General features: G+C 42.0%; 1 protein-coding gene across 1 annotated transcript; it reads right to left on the minus strand.

The window, feature by feature from the left end:
- Positions 1–7,548: 7,548 nt before the first annotated feature.
- LOC107279045 (ubiquinol oxidase 1c, mitochondrial-like) lies at positions 7,549–9,398 on the minus strand. Its single transcript, XM_015758039.2, has 4 exons — positions 9,151–9,398; positions 8,780–9,009; positions 7,704–7,876; positions 7,549–7,608 (listed from the first exon to the last, which is right to left on the minus strand). The coding sequence occupies exons 1-4, from the start codon at positions 9,396–9,398 to the stop codon at positions 7,549–7,551; spliced, it is 711 nt and encodes a 236-aa protein (XP_015613525.2).
- Between the last annotated feature and the right edge of the window lie 7,530 nt (positions 9,399–16,928).

Consider the following 16,928-nt stretch of genomic DNA (forward strand, 5'->3'; position numbering starts at 1 on the left):
ATTGAATGGGGGGAAATATATAGGATTTTGATACTAAGTAGCAAATATATAGGATTTTGATACTAAGTAGCAAATATATAGGATTTTGATACTAAGTAGAAGTATAAAACAGAAGTTGCAAAACACATTAGCTTAAGAGTTTAAGAAGGAAAAGAAGACTAGTTGGAATTTTCTAATCCCACCATTTTATATTATGGGGTTGTTCAGATTATAGTCAAAATAAACCTCACTAAATTTTGGCAATACAAAAAATTTAGTAAGTTGACAATATTACCAAAATTTTGGCATTATTTCTTACACATTTATGAAAGTTTGGCAAAAAGATTTTGGCATTATTTCTTACGCATTTATGAAAGTTTGGCAAAAAGTTAAATGTATGTACATTTTGGAAACTTTACCAAAAATGTATGGTTTAAAATGACATCAATCTGAACTGCCCCTGTAAGTTGTTTTTGATTTTTTTTTCTAATCAAATTTCTTTAGGTTTTAGGTCTGACTAAGTTTATAGAAAAAATTGTAACATCTACAACATCAAATTAGTTTCATTAAATATAACATCAAATATGTTTTTTATGTTAGAAATGTTGTTGTATTTTTTTATAAATTTAATCAAACTTGAAATAGTTTGACTAATAAAAAAAAGTTAATGTGACTTATGTATTTAAAACAGAGGGAGTAATACTATTAGGTTGAACCTCAATACTAATTTTTATCCAAAATCTCATTGTCTTGAGCCATTTCAATTGAATTCGTAGGAGCGGCGATCCTTTGCTCCAAGTGAAAATGGAATAAGGATTATTTTTTGTAAGAAATGTTATGTACTGATCGATCGTGCATATAGTGACAGCTCTAGTTATCATCCATGCGTGTTCTATTTATTAGAACATGCAGCTTTTATTAGTTGGTCTAATGCTGATTATAAGCCATATAACTTGTTAAAAAAATATGATTTGTGGATAAACTTATGTATGTTGTATGTATATTTCCTTGGCGATTTTAAAAACCAATGCTAAAAAAATAAACTTTGATAAAAAAAAAATCAAAATCAAGTTTTTAAATTCAAAAATTAACAGCTGAAGGGCAAATGACGAGGTGATGAGTTTCTCGAATGCAATGTAAGTAAGAAATGAAGGGTTCCATTTGAAATATGCAGAACTTTTTTCCATGTCTCTACATAAATTGTACTAACTTATATAAAAGTTCTTCAAAATGTCCATTTGAAACCATGAATTTGATAGGACTTCTATGCATTTTTTAGGACAAATAGTCCAATTCTCCTAGGATTCTGGAAAATTCCCACATTTCAAACGGGAATTGAGATTCATAGGCATTATTCTCGCTTACATTAAGATTGTACCACTACTCAACCTCACCTTAATTTAAGACCAATGGTTTTTTTTTTTTGGGTTTAGAGAGATAGATGCACAACAGTACACACATCTGCCTTTTACTAGTTAAAGATGGAGGTATCCTTTTAGAATGGGGTAACCAAGCAGTCATGGTGGGGTTAAGAGGACTATTACACTCTTTTATAAAAATAAAGATAATTAGTACAAAAACATTGCGGCATGTTTTTGGGTTGCTTTTTGCCTAAATCCTGTTGGATAAGTGCTTTTATGGGGGTTGAATTAGGGTGGGGTTGGGTTGTTCATGTTCCTAAAGGCATTTAATAAAGGTTTTGAAAGTAGAAAAAAGCATGGGCTGTTCATGGTACCTCCATGTCCATGGTTGGTCCTACGAGTCTAAAGGCAGTAATGGAGGTGTTGAAAGGGCAGAAACAGATGATGAAATGGGGGCATAATGGATAGGGTAAATGGAGACAATCAACTACGGACACAGAAATGTACTGCTACTAGAATGATTTGATCTGATACCTCCGGTGCACATGTAGTTGTTTTCACTTGTCCAGTGTACAATTAATTTTGTTTCTAGAAGGATATTCTTCTCTACTAAAACAACAAAACATATGAAATATGTTAAGTTAGCTAACTCGTATTATTGATTTTGTTTCCAATCACTGTGAAATTGAATCTTATTAAAATGCGCATTGCTTCTCGTATTTATCTCTTTGTGTGATGATATGGTTTGCGGTTTTGGTATTTACAATGGGTATTCACTATTTAAAATAAAATACCATTTTTGTTGAATTATGTATAATAGAGAAATGTCGACTTCTGCAAGTTTATTCTTGCGAAAATGCTACATTTGTTTTGTATTTATGCAGTAAAACTACTTTAACATGACCATGTAAGTTTATTCAAGGAATCTTCAGCTCGTAAACATGCCATAAGGCATAAGCTACAGAAATAAAGGCATGTTTTGACTATATTATCATTAAGAAGGACCAAAATTTAAGTTCCGTGTTTGCTATTTTCATTTGGAACTTTTCATTTGTCCATGGTAGCTGGAGGGCGAAAAACAAAACTAGTCATCCTAATTCAGATTCCACCAGCCAACACATTTTTTTTTGAAGGAAGGCAAAAGCATATGTAGCTAGCCAAGCAAGCCAAACTCTCGAACTGAACTATTTCATAAACTAGTTTCTCATAGCAGTGAAATGAATTATCAAACTCTAGCTCATTGCGCTTCTTAGAATCTTCAGCTCTTAAACAAACGATAAGCTACAGAAATAAAGACATATACTGTTGGCTAGGGAAGCAAACTAACCATATTATCATTAAAAATGACCAAGACTGAAGTTGTTGTGTTTGCCATTCCATTTGGAACCTTTCGTTTGTCCATGGTAGCTGGAGGGCAAAAACAAAATTAAAGGTAAGGATACATGTAGCGTGTGCAAGAGGGACAGTATGTTCCTCGTACCATTGAGCTATCTGATGAAAATTTGCAGCTGTGGCAACAACCATTCGTTGAAAAAACTATGGTGAAATTAATTAGCTCTTAATTTGCAGCTGATCTGAACTTGGTTAATTAGTAGGGCAGTGTACAAGCAGCCCAAGTAGCTGAATCATGTGGTACACTTGGACAAGCTCAGAGACAGCCTGTTAGAGCACCCGCAATGGTAAAGTAAGGTGCTCTCTATAAAACATGTACATCTCAGCAATAGACTAGATTAATAGTAAACCACCTCAATAGTATGTCTACATGGGTATCTATAGCTCTCTCATGCATTGCCTCGTGTTTCTCTATAGACTATCTCTAAGTTAGTAGATAGCTTTGCTCTCTCTCTTCATTTAATATCTTTCAAGTAGGAAAATATGCTGACATGGATCTTTTGTAGATAGCCTATAAATAACCATTGTGGGTGCCCTCAGTGGATCTGGGCAGGGAGCTCCAGAATATCTGCTGCATTAAATTGTGGAAATAATACTGCAACAGATTATGTTGAGGCCCTGACAACATTACATGTCTTTTCCGATTGTAGCCAAAATAAACCTTATCAAGTTTGAGTAATGTCAAAATTTTGGCAAATGTCAAAATTTTGGCAAATGACAATATTGCCAAAATTTTAGCAGGATATTTTATGTATTGATTAAATTTGGCAACAAACTAAACGTAGATTTTTTTTTTGGCAATTTTACCGAAAAATGGTATGGTTAAAAATGGTAGCAAAGTGAATAGGCCCTACCTAGAATACTTTACATTTTTGGCATCCAGTGTCTTTGATAATATATCTAGTCAATTTTCCTTAAGAGTAGAATCTCAAAAAATAATTTATATGCTTTGACAAAATTACCACAAAATTACATGTTTACGGCTCATATACACTATCGTAAAATTACAGGTTTATTAATGACTTATTCTTTTAAACAAAACTATCGAATAGATTTACCACAAATTTAAGTTATATTTAGTGCCACATTTACCTTGAATCTACTACTACACATTTTGCAGGTTACATGAGAGGGGCAGCTGGCGGAGAAGAGAAAGGCCATGATGGATGCATATGCTCTCTCCTTCCTATAATGGGCTCAACATGCATGTGGGCATCGCAAGTTCGCAACATGGCATGATTAATTAAATCTATATTAAGATTAAATCAACATTCTCTCGCATTATGTTGCAGTAAAATATACCTTAAGTAACGAAATGGGCGTAGTTCAACTAATTAGATTTCTTGTGGTAGAACCGATTCAACGGGTTGAAGTCTTTGATTTGTCACATGTGCTCGCATTTATAGCTAATTATTCTTTTAGTAGCATGCGACATACCCTCACTAGTGAGACACTCATGGTGACTTCGACAATCTCAAAATATAGCAGCTCAGTTTTAGTTTTTTTTTTTGGAAGGGGTGATCGTACGCATGATGTGAGCAACTAATTTTGGACAACATGCATGTTGTACGCAACCCACCCTCAACATTTGTGCGCGCACAACACGCACCGAAATTTTTGGAGATGTTAATGGGGGGTGAATGTGCGTATGTTTTGGCCAGTCTTTTGATCTAGTAATTATTTTTAATCAGAGGATCAGAAGATCCCCTCGGCCACCTTTTGCCAGCAATAGCCTGTATACGTCTTGGGTTGCCTGCGTAGTATACATGGGCCTGCAGATTAGAGGATTGCATCAGAGATATAGAGTAAACCTAGCCCATTAGTTCCATCTGTGGGGAGGGTAACAGCCTGCTTTGCTGGCTTCTTTTCCTCTTCCTTTTCGTTCAATTCTTGAGAAATTGTTCTTCTTACCATCCCATCGAGTAAGAGAGCTGTTTTCTCCCTAAAAGTTACTACAAATCTTTATGTTTTTCTCATTACATAGAAAATCCGCTACAAACCCTGGCGTACGTGCACAAACATATAGGGAATAAGTTCACTTTATGTCCCTCAATTTATCACCGAGTCTGAAATTCATCCTTAAACCGAAATACCAGATATAACAAGTATCTCAATTTATAAAACCGGACCATCTGAGATCCTAGGCAGTATTACGTCTGATTTTAGTTGACGTGGCAAGTTGAATCAGCGTGGGACACGCAAACCCCACATGTTAGTGACTAGCATTTTCTTCCTCCTTTCTCTCATCCCATCTCTTCTCCTCTTTCTCCTGTCCTCTCCTCTCTTCCCAATCCCCTCCTCGGCGACGGATGACGGGAAGACGGCGTACGGTCATCGGGTAAGTCGTCCCTCCTGAATTGCAGCGACCTTACGCCATTGACAAGCAGCATCAGCCATGCCGAGAAGAAGACGAGAGGCGGATGCAGAGGACGCCTCTCCATTGCATCTCATCCGGATGCACAGCACGTTCTATCTTCTCGTCTCCAAGGTAGATCAGGGGCAGTATCAGGATGTATCGATTTCTTATTGTTCGATAGGAAGATCGAATCAGGGCCAGTCCTGACATTTTGGAGGCCCTAGGCAGACTTGACGCTATGGGCCTTGGAGTTAGCCCTTAAGGAGTTATATCTATTTTTTTTACTTCTAATACATACAGTATACTCTATAAAGCACATATACCATAGAGTGACACAAATAAACATTTTTAACACGGTAAATAATAAATCAAGCAGTTTGCAAGTTGCGATAGAGCAATTTAATCTTTAATAAATAATATCAATAGTATAATTGACAACTAAAAATACCATAGAAACAAATTAGTATGAACACCTTAATAGGAGACCACAAATATCCCATGTCCCTTATAAAAAAGAGCTTTTTCGCGACCTTATGAGTTATGTATAGCACCCGACAAATGTTTCTAGGTAATATTGTAACACCTGAAGCAGTGAAATTGCAAAGTAAATTGATAGAGGCATAGCTGCATAAAGCTTGTCGATTGACTTCTAGGTCTGTGACCTACCTTCAGCCTGAAGAAGAGGGGCGAATGGGAAATGGCCGATGAGCCGATGACAATCACAGATCACGCGGGCAGGGCAGGGACCAGCCACCATCCAGGCAGCCGATAGGAAGCGTCGACAGCGATACCGCCTTGGCGGCTTGGCCGATGGGCGACGGCGATCAGGCGCTATAGGCTAGTGGCGCCGATGCGGTCTCGGCACTCACGGCGGCCTCTCGCGGACTAGGACATCGGCGAGACCGTGACGAAGCGACGCGGCTCGGCCTGGGCCTGCGCTGCGGTTCTCATGGTGTGGGGCCGGTGGGCAGGGCGGCAGGCGAAGCGACGCGCACGCGCACTGCTCCCTGGCTGATCGCTGATTCGCTGAGCAGTTGAGGGCGACCTGAGGCGCGCGTCTGGGGCTCTGGGCTGTGGCTAGGCCTGTTGGCCGGGATGGGGTGGGAGGGGGTAAGTGATGGGCCCCCTCTGGCCTGGGCCCTAGGCGGTCGCACAACCCGCCTAGGCCTAGGGCCGGCCCTAGATCGAAAAATTCACGATTTTATTGTACTCTTAGACATTAATTTCTTCGGGACGTCCTTTTCAAGAAATGTCAAGGGAAAAACAGCTCAGCCGAGCCAGCCAATCAACATTTCGGCTCCTGGCTTGGCCCACCGTTGGAAACTCATGGAGGGAAGCGAATCAGGTTTCATTATGCCGCCCGTCTCTCCGCCGGGCGCTGCCTTCGTTTCCCACCGGCTGCAGCTCGTCGTGCTGTCCTTCATGCCACTCGTCACCTTGGAGGGGATTGGGAAGAGAGGAGGGGAGAGAGGAAGAATATAGTGCTAGCCACTGACATATGGGACCAGTGTTCCTACCCTGACTCAGCTTGTCACGTTAGCTAATACTGATGATACTACTAGATTTCAGGTGATGCGGTTTTGTACATTGAGAGACTTCTTGTATTGGTATTTTGGTTAGGGATGACTTTCAGACTTGGTTACAAATTCAGAGACTTAAAGTGAACTTATTCCAACATACGAGTTGGGCTGTAAGTGTGTAGAGTGTGGTAGTCATGGACAAAAGGGGAAAGGAAAAAGTCCACTTTGACTTTCTTAATTGTTCACCGAATCTAATTCGTGATCCTTAACTACAAAACCGGGCAGGATGACTCCCCCAATTATTAAAACTAGTACAAATTGAATCCCTCAGCGGTTTTGGAGGGCGGTTTTGCTGACGTGGCATGCTGACTTGGCCCATTATGCTGACGTGTCAGCCCAGTCATAAGGCCCACATGCAATTGATTAGGGAAAAATATAAAAAACGTAGGGCCAGCTTGTCAGGGCCCTCTTCTCCCTCTATCTTTAAAAAAAAAACAGCAGAGCAACTGCCGTCGGCGGCGATGGCGATGGCGGTGGTGCGGGGCGGCAGCAGTGGATGGCGATGGCGATGGCTGTCTGTGGCGCCGCTTCGCCTCGTCGCCCTCCTCCTCCTCTTTCATGGCCGACTGCTGCGTCGCGCACGCCACCCTTGTGGAGCGCGGCGCCGCTCTAGCCAACCGCCTGGAGGTGGCGCGCTCGCTCCTCGGCGAGAACGACTACACCATCACGCGCTGCAGATGCGGGCCCGTGTGGCAAATCCTCCGGCGCAACCTTGTCGCCGAGATGCTGCACCCGTCGCGCGTCCGCCTGGTGGGGAGGCCGAGGGAGGATACAACAGATCAACAGCAACTCGTGTTTCCTGGTAACAACTGCAGAGCTGAGCAGGACACAAGCCGCCGCAAGATTTCATCAGTGATAATCTTCTTTTGAAAATTAATCATCAGTGATAATCGAGCAGGGCAGGCGTATCCTTGAGATCCATCCCCTGGAAATGCACATCCTGCATGCACATCACAAGCAAGCAAAAATAATTCAGTCATCACAAACCTACACAAAGCACACATCAAGCTTGGGAATTCACACGCACGCACGTACCGATGCGAAATGGTTGACGTCGCGGTGGTGCGCCTCATCGGCGCAGACAACGACGACGACGTCCTTGAGCGTGGCGTCGGCAGGGAGCCGCCAGTAGTCGATGGCGATCGGTGGCGTGGGGACGTTCTCAATCTTGCCGGCCTCGATGTCCTTGAGGTACTCGGTGTAGGAGTCACTACTAGAAAAATCATTTGTTGCCACGAAAAAAATCGTGACATCAATACTAAAATTGTGGCAATACATACATGTTGCCACAATTGTAAAATCGTTGCTAGCCGTGATAATAGGTTATTGCAATAATTTTTATTTTGTGGTAATAAATTTAGATGTTGCCACGGAATGGATGTGGCAAAAAGTCATATTGCAACACTTCACATCGTTGTAATAAAAATTATTGCCACCACTCCATATGTGGCATTAGCTTTACGTACCAAATTAAAAGTTCAAATATTAATCTATCATGCTATCTATTTATCTACTTATTTTTTTTGATTTTGTGTCTTGGCTAGGATTCGAACCCAAGACCTATCCTTCACGCGTGCTCTCCTTTACCAACTCACCTACGTATCAATTCTGTTGGAAAATGTATATCGTTTCATTTGAGCCTAGCTAACTGAGATTTGAATCATAGATTTGAATATCTAAAAGATTTCAAATGAAAAAGTTATCACCTACAAAATTGTAGATCTCGTCGAGAGCTATATTTTTCATATAAAATTTGTCTCAATCCGTGTCCATATGAAAAAATTAAGTTAAATTATGTGACGACAATTTTTTTATTGCAACGAATTTGTTGATCGTGGCAACAAAAAATAGTGAAAAGTACCATGTACTATATAAATTGCCACAAAAATTAAAATTGTGGCGATAGAACATGTTTTTTGCAACAGTACGATTTTTTGTGGCGATATCTCATTTTCTATAGCAACAAAAGTACTAAATAAAACAACGATTGCAGATCGTTGCAATAAAAAATAATTATTTGCCACAGAAAAATTATCATTGCAATATATTGCTACGAATTATTTTTTGTTGTAATAATTTGGTGGCAATAGCTCAATTATCTTGTAGTGAGTGGATGGCCTCCTCTTCGAGGTAGCCGATGACGCGGTGCGCGAGCTTGGGGGAGAGGAGGTAGCTGAGGAAGTAGGCGTTGAAGAAGACGCGTTGGTCGGCGAGCACGAGCGTGCGCTCGTACCACCTCAGCTTGGCCACCTCCATGAAGGTCATGAGGTGCATCTGCTCGTTCTCGGCCTCCTCTAACAGCGCGCGTATCCAGCCACCGCTGTGCTCGAAGCTGGTGGCGCTGGCTCAGTCCCGGGCCTTCCTCTCCGACTACCTCATCAACACCACCAACGGTCACCCCTTCATCTTCGAGGGTGCCTTCTTCCTCTCCCTCGCCACCCGCATCAACTTCGGCACCCCCACCACCGACCCCGTCCGCTACCCCGACGACTGCGTCTGGGAGTCCGACATGGCGCGCAGCCCAACTTCCTCGTTGAGGTCGCGCCCGCTACCGCCTAGACCTGACCGAGGCTCGAGAGCGAAGCTCGGCGGCCGTGGCCCCTCGCCCGCCGTCGCCGCCGTGGCCCCCCGCCCGCCGTCGCCGCCGGCGGCGCCCCCCGCTTGCTGAATTGGGAGGGAGAGAGAGATAAGGGGGAGATTGGGGAGGATGAGGAAGGGATAGACTGACATGTGGGCCCCACAAAGTCTTCTTCTATGTGAATGACGAATGGGTCCCACGTGTATGTTTTTAGTTATAATGCCACCTAAGCGTCACGTCAACAGCAGACCAAGTCAACATTGCCAGGTAGACGCCACGTCAACGAAACCACTCTTCAAAACCGCCGAGGGATTCAATTTGTACTAGTTTTAGTAATTGGAGGAGTCATTCTACCCGGTTTTCTAGTTAAGGGTCACGAATTAGATTCGATGAACAATTAAGGGAGTCTAAGTGGACTTTTTCCAAAGGGGAAACCAACAGACAAGTTGGGCTGTAAGTGGTTAGCGGCCCATGGAACAGCCTTAGTTGTGCGTGTGTTAGCTAGAAGCTGGTTATATTACAGAGTAAATTTTAGAAAACCATGTGTATTAAGACATGTGGCATCTAACTTAGGTATTATGGTTTTAAAGTTTCACAAAATCCCATCCTTATGCGTTTTGAGTGTAAATTTACTTAAAATTCAATAGCAATGAGAGTACATAAAAAATTTAGTTATTGAGTTTCTATTAAGATTGGTAAAAATCCAAAATAAAATACAAATAGTCCGATCATCAAACGGGTAAAAATTTAAAAAGGAAATGTGACCCGAGTCGATCATGTGGCCAAAAATAGAAAATCCGAGTTGATCGTGCGCTGCTCCGAACATGCGGTTGATTACGAATTGACATTATTTTCCCACGTAACGCAGATATAGGCCACGCCCACGACGATTGGATATGGGAAAAGTCTAATTTATCCACTAAACTATTGGGTGAGTACGAATTACCCTCATATCCCGAAAATCAAACATATTTCACCCTCCACCACTAAAATCGGATGAATTACCCCCTTGACCCAATCCAGAGTGGTTTTGTCCTACCGCGTGGTGTCTGATAAACCAATCCAAAAATAAATAAATAAAGAAGGCTACCTCACCCCTCTCTTTTTTCTCTCTGTCGAGGCAGCCTACATTGTGGGTGCTCGTGGTGGTGTCCATGGCAACAGCCAGCCGTCCACGCCGAGGTCCATCCCCTTCTCCCTGTTGCGCGTCTGCAATGCCCTCCTGGCCTCCGCCGAGCTCGATGCCCCTCTCCCCTCTTCCTTTCTTCCTCATTTTGGCGGTCGACCGACGGCGGCATGGCGCGATGCGATGGAGTAGACGGCAGGGGCAAGGCGTGTGGCAGCATCGGTGATGACAGAGATGACGCGGCAAATGCAGATATGATGAGGACATCACTTTGTCGGATACACTCATAACTTCACACGTTCCAATGATAATTCCAAGTCCAAGTTCAGTTCGGCCTTCGGAGACAGCACTGACTTCAAACGGACCTAGCGCCTTCATGCCAACTCCGATTTGGGTGATCTTGGACTTAGTGGAAAGATTATCTCGCTACCTTTCAAACGCATCTGGTCTCATGTCCAAATTCATCTCGAGTCAACGGGAATCGCCAAAACAAGACAGTGCTGTTGCTAAAACCGAACTTGGGCCTTGGGCCTTGTAATAGACTAGGCCCATCTCGGAAGTGTCTCCCTCCACCTCCACAAATTAGCACTTAACCCTAGCTTTATTTTCCTCTACAAATAGCTTTATACATCCTAAAAAATAACTGGGTTTTGTTTAGTTGAATTTTGCCAAGTGCCATTCACCTTGTCTCTAGTCCTCGTTCGATTAGTCGGCGACTATTGATTCAGAGCCCCCAACAGTTGGTGTGTTGATTTGCCGAGTCGATTAGATCTACCACTTCAATCGCAACTATTCCTTTGTGTTTAATCACCTATTCGCAATATTTAGATTGCATCTTATCTTGTTCTTGCAGTGTTCTCTCGTTTGTATTGCAGGGATCATCAACCGCACGTCACGGTTGGTACGACATCGTTTGTGGTGTAGCGATTGCACGACGTCCTGGACTTGTTCTGGTTGGTAGCCACGTCGCAAACGTCGCACTCGATCAAAGCGAGAGTTATCCCCTCACCAGAAAATCAGGCCACGAGAGAGAGCGTCATCAAGATAGGCGCAACACCGAGCCTCCGCCGCCACTCTGAGTTGCCTCTCCTGTCCCCACCCATTGCCGCCGTCCTCGGCTCCCCCTCCGTCGTCCCTGCCCTACCTCCGTCGTCCTCGCTCGCCGCTGCCATCCTTAGCTCCCCCTCTGTCGTCCCCACTCGCCGCCACCGATGCAAGTTGCTCCCTATCCTCGCCCGCCGCCGATCTTAGTTGCCTATCCCGTCCCCGCCCTGCCTCCGTCGTCCCCGCCCGTTGTCGTTGTTCTCAGTTCACCCTCTGCCATCCCCGCTCGCCGCCACCGCTCCGAGTTGCATCCTCCATCCCCGCCTACCGCTGCCATCCTCGGCTCCTCCTCTACCGTCCCCTCCCGACAACGCCGCTACCCACTGCCACCGTCCTTGGCTCCCCTACCGCCATCCCCACCTGCTGCCTCCGCTCCGAGCCTCCTCCCCCGCCGCCGCCATCCTCGGCTCCCTCTCCGACGGCTGCTCGGTGATATAGAGAGAGGGGGAGCCGAGAAGAGGAGAGAGAGAGAGGATTGGGAGAGAGAGAGAGAGAGATAGAGAGGTGAGGGGAAAGAGATAGAGAGGATGAGACTAATAGGTGGGACCTTGCTGACTGGATTGCCACGTAGGACCAAAACCACTCTGGTTTAAGTCAGGGAGGTTCTTCATTTGGTATTGGTAGTTAAGGGTGAAAAATGTCTGGTTTTCAGGTCTGAGGAGGTAATTCGTACTCACCTAATAGTTCAAGGGTGTAATCGGACTTTCCCTTAGATTAAAGTGATGGGAAGAAATTAAAATGTACCATTCATCCTAAAATATAAGGGATTTTAATATGATGTCATACGGTAATTTTTTTTTTATTTTAGGACAGAGCGAGTAAGTCCGATACATGAACATTTTGACCATCTTAAAGTGATGGTTCTTAAGGTTAGCTGTACGCTGTTGCTTTAATTTTATGCTGACACGGCGATGATCAGAGCAAGCTCGATACATCGCGCTAGCGCCGTGCTGATCGTCAAAATCCAAAAGGCTCGTAAAAAGCATGGCCGATCGACATGATAATGAAACATGTCATTTTCCATATGGATAATATATAGTACTATGTTCATATGGATAAGTCGTCGCTGTGCTGCGAAACTTCGTCTTGATTACTACTATTCCAGCTGCTTAATTTGCACAACTTTAATTCTCTTTATCTAGCTAAGCTAGGTCCATCTCTCTTTCTTATCCTTCTAGAGATCAACCACACAAAAGGGCTCGTACGTCTCCCTTTTTAATTCCTTGCATGCATCCTGTCATCATCCACCTCTTTCTGTCCTCCATCGATTCGATATCCAATATGGTGTATATGGTCTTTCTCCTAACACACGTTTAATTAGTATCGTCATGCCTTACTTCAGTTTCTTACTTAAATTACTTTTTGGCACATGATCTTCTGTCTGTCCTTGCAAAAAAGATAGCAGTTGAGGGGACTCCAGCTTCCATTTCCATGCAACAACATCGATCCTGCCGAGTCAGTTCGATGGAACCCCAGCCTTGATCCGATCCTCTCGTGATCATAGGTATAGCTAGGATTTAATTTGTGCATTAAAAATGATTAATTATGTGATAGTAGTAAGTGCCTAAGTGGTGGAGCTAGTATATATTGACTATGTTATTAAACTTGCTCTTAGTGATTTGTGTTATGCGTGCATAAGTTCATCCACTAGGGATTATATATATTCTAGTGATCATACATATTACACGCACAATGTACATTTGTATGTCTTGTGTGTAATAAAAAAAAAGTATGCGTATAATATAAGTGGAAGTCATGGAATGCCTGGTCGATAATGTAGATACAATTTGAAACGAAAATAAAAGCAAGAGGTATTATTGTGCTTATTTTACTATATGAAATAAGGGCATTGAAAGTATAATATATGTAGTACTCCCTCCATCCCTAAATGTTTAACGCCGTTGACTTTTTTAAACATGTTTGACCGTTCGTCTTATTCAAAAAATTTAAGTAATTATTAATTTTTTTCCTATCATTTGATTCATTGTTAAATATACTTTTATGTATAGATATAGTTTTACATATTTCACAAAAGTTAATAAAACGAACGGTCAAACATGTTTAAAAAAAGTCAACGGCGTTAAACATTTAGGGAATGAGGGAGTATGATTTTTGCAACCTTTTGTTTTTCAAACACCCTAGTTAGGAAATTCCCCTAAGGAATTGAACCCTAACTCACATAAAGTTCCTTTGATCCCAAGAGCCCATACTTTGTTAATAGTAAAGAAACGAATGTTCATCGCAGGGACAAAATGTTGTGCTATCACATCGCAGTGCTGGACACTTGGAAGTGGCGTGGCATGTAGACTTAAGATTACGAAAAGAAGAATGCTGATGCATGCATATAATGGGTCACCATTGCACAAGATCACGTTGAAATTATTATTGAAATCCATGCATCTTTTGGCATGCAGCTCTCTCTTTTTCAGCAGAAAAAGCCTCTATATATAGCTTTTAGTTTTTGACCGGGCTGAATCTGAAAATCTTCTTGTACCAACTGTGAGAGACATTCTTGCCTGGTGCCACGTATGCATGTGGATTTTGGCTAGCTACTGGTAAAAGAGAATGATGTCAAAACCAACCGGATTATCACTAGATCTTCCTTGATCAGTCTTAAAGATGATGGGTAAGATAGGTTTATGTTGGCATTTAAATTGACCCTACCAAAGGAATCTTAAGATAATTGTACATTATATTGATAATTATTAATACATGTATACTCCCTCTATGAAAAAACCTAATACGGAATGTTTCATATCCTAGTATTAAACCTGTTCGGATCTATATACTATAGTATTAAAATATAGCACATCCAATATTATGTTTATTTTTTATGGGACAGAAGAAGCCTAGCATTTGGGACCCACATTGATATCACACATGTATGCATTACAGTCGTTATCATTCTTTCATATCACTAGATTAAATATTATATTAAGACTATTTAGGCAGGGGTAGAGCTACATTAATTAATTTGCCCAGGAACCTAGTAAAAAAACATTTTAGTTGGTTTAAATTAAATTTAAGCAACCGCATCAATCTAAATTTAGATCAAAGTAGAGTAATGCAAACTCTCGCCATTTCGTTATAGCTCTAGATCTAGCCCTATATTTAGGCACGTAGCTATCTAGTCTTAATCTACTATACTCTCTCTTTAATGGACGCATGCTTATCCGGAATGTAATATCTGTTGATCAGCTCGTACACCAGATATATATGGTCCAAATTTTTATGACCTTTTTGAGTCATACTGCACTGAAAATTAAAAAAGAGTAAAAGAAAAGTTGTACGAATGCTGAAGCTAGTCTCTGCATGCATATGGCAGCGTCGGTACGTGCAAGGTCGATCGGTAGGTACAAGAAGAAGAAGCTGAAAAAAGCTATGGCCGTCGTTGAGCCATGCATCAAATGTAATGTATGCCTTTTGTTTGTGTTAATTCCACTATATATACTTGCTACCTAATTATATATGTTGCTAAACAAGCTAGCACCTGCTGGCTGTGACATAGCAACCTTATCCATCTGGAGTATAATTATGCATCAAAATCGATCGAGATCGTTTTTTTTTTCTTTTTGAAACAATGGCAGTTCGTACTGTACTACGGAATGAAACTTTCCATGCATACACTCGTATTAATTGAATTTCAGTTACCTGAGACTTAATTACAGCTATATATATATTGCTATTAGATAAAATTGACCATGGTGTTCTAAGAAATTGACCGTGCATGCAGATCAGTAAACTAGCTAGCTGAAAAAAAAGTTAGTGCCTTATACTGATGTGTATAGCCAATTAGCCATTGCGAAAGTTAATTACCTAAGAACTTTCTGAATACAGTAATTAGCTTCATCAGGATTGTGTGAAAGTTAATTACCTCAAAGCATTCTGAATACAATAATTAGCTCAATCCTGATGAAAGCTATAAGTAATGTATTAAGAAAGCTCGAAGGTAATTAACTTTTAGAATGGACACTTTGTGAGCTTATCTTATGAGACAACTTGAACATGTATAACATTGTTCTCATTGTTATTGATCGATGTATGATATAATATATGGCATCCTAGCTATAGAAATGACTTGCCGAGCTTGTTTGGTTTGATGCTAATTTTTACCCTATCAAAATTTTTATAACTTTAATAATGACACATGCATGTTTGGTTTGATACCAAAATTTATCTACAATAGTTCAAATTCAATGCTACAAAATTTAGTAGTAACCAAAACTTACCAATGTTCTGACACTACCAAAATTTTGGTATAGAAAAATTAGCTTCGATTGCCCGGATAGCAGCAATGGATTAATTAAGTTTCCTCTCTTTAGCTAATTTCTACCCGGCCTACTGGTTCGACGTACAATTCAAGCATGATTAAGTACTTACTATCGAACTATGCATGGATCGACGTACTGTCTTGCGTTACTTTACTAAGTTCATAGCTAGCTCAGCCACGCACGCATGCATATGCATCACATTGCACCCCTCTGGTTCAAAAGCAAATTCATAGTCAAATTAGCTTTATATCCGATCCGCGTTTCAATGGCATTAGAAACGTCATGAAACTTTAGTACTAGCTAGTAAATCATTAATAACTAGGAGTAGAACTAGAGGATATATATGCTTGTGAAAATATATAACTTGCCCTCTACTACTTTGGAAAATGATTTTTGGAGATGCTCTCGGATTGCAGACGGTCCATATATGGGGCCAACCGTCTATGCAATACATTAACGTATTCTAGCTATTTCTATAGTCGTGTGTCCACTACTGGAGAAACCATCTTTACTGGGTTGGGCAAAAATTATATTAGCCCTGGTTCGAATAGGAACCGGGACTAAAAATGATCTTTAGTCCTGGTAAAAAAGCTCAGGGGTACTTTTTGATCTTTATACATCATTTTTAGTCCCGGTTCAATTACTGTCAGGCTATGTTAGACGGCAAACAAACCGGGACTAAAAATCGTATCGTTAATCCCGGTTGGTATTTACCAACCGGGAGTAAATATCAATCTCCCAAGTCTTAGCATCTCTCACATTCACTCTCTACCTTTATCTTTATACATCACGTACTTAATTCCTCTTTATCCCCTCTCCTCCTCCTCCACTCCTCTCTCTCCTTCTCATCCTTCCCTTCCCCTCTCCCTCCTTATCCTCCTCCCCTTCTCCTCGCAGAGGGTGTCCCCTTCCCCTCTCCCTCCTTCTCCTCCTCCCCTTCTACTCGCAAAGGGTGGCGCCTGAGGGCCGCAGGAGGCGGCGGCAGGCGCAGCCGTCGCGCGCGGAGGGCGGGGCTTGGCTGCGGCGGCCAGCGCGGAGGGCGGGGCCTGGCTGCGGCGGCCAATGCAGAGGGCCGCAAGCAGCAGCGCAGGCGTGGCCATGCCGCACGGAGAGCTGTAGGCCGCGGCGGATTATGTTGTTGTTTTGTGATGATTTGAGGATGATTTTGTTGTTGTAAATGA

This window comes from Oryza sativa, chromosome 10, assembly GCF_034140825.1.
Source record: "Oryza sativa Japonica Group chromosome 10, ASM3414082v1".
In the NCBI taxonomy this organism is placed as follows: domain Eukaryota; kingdom Viridiplantae; phylum Streptophyta; class Magnoliopsida; order Poales; family Poaceae; genus Oryza; species Oryza sativa.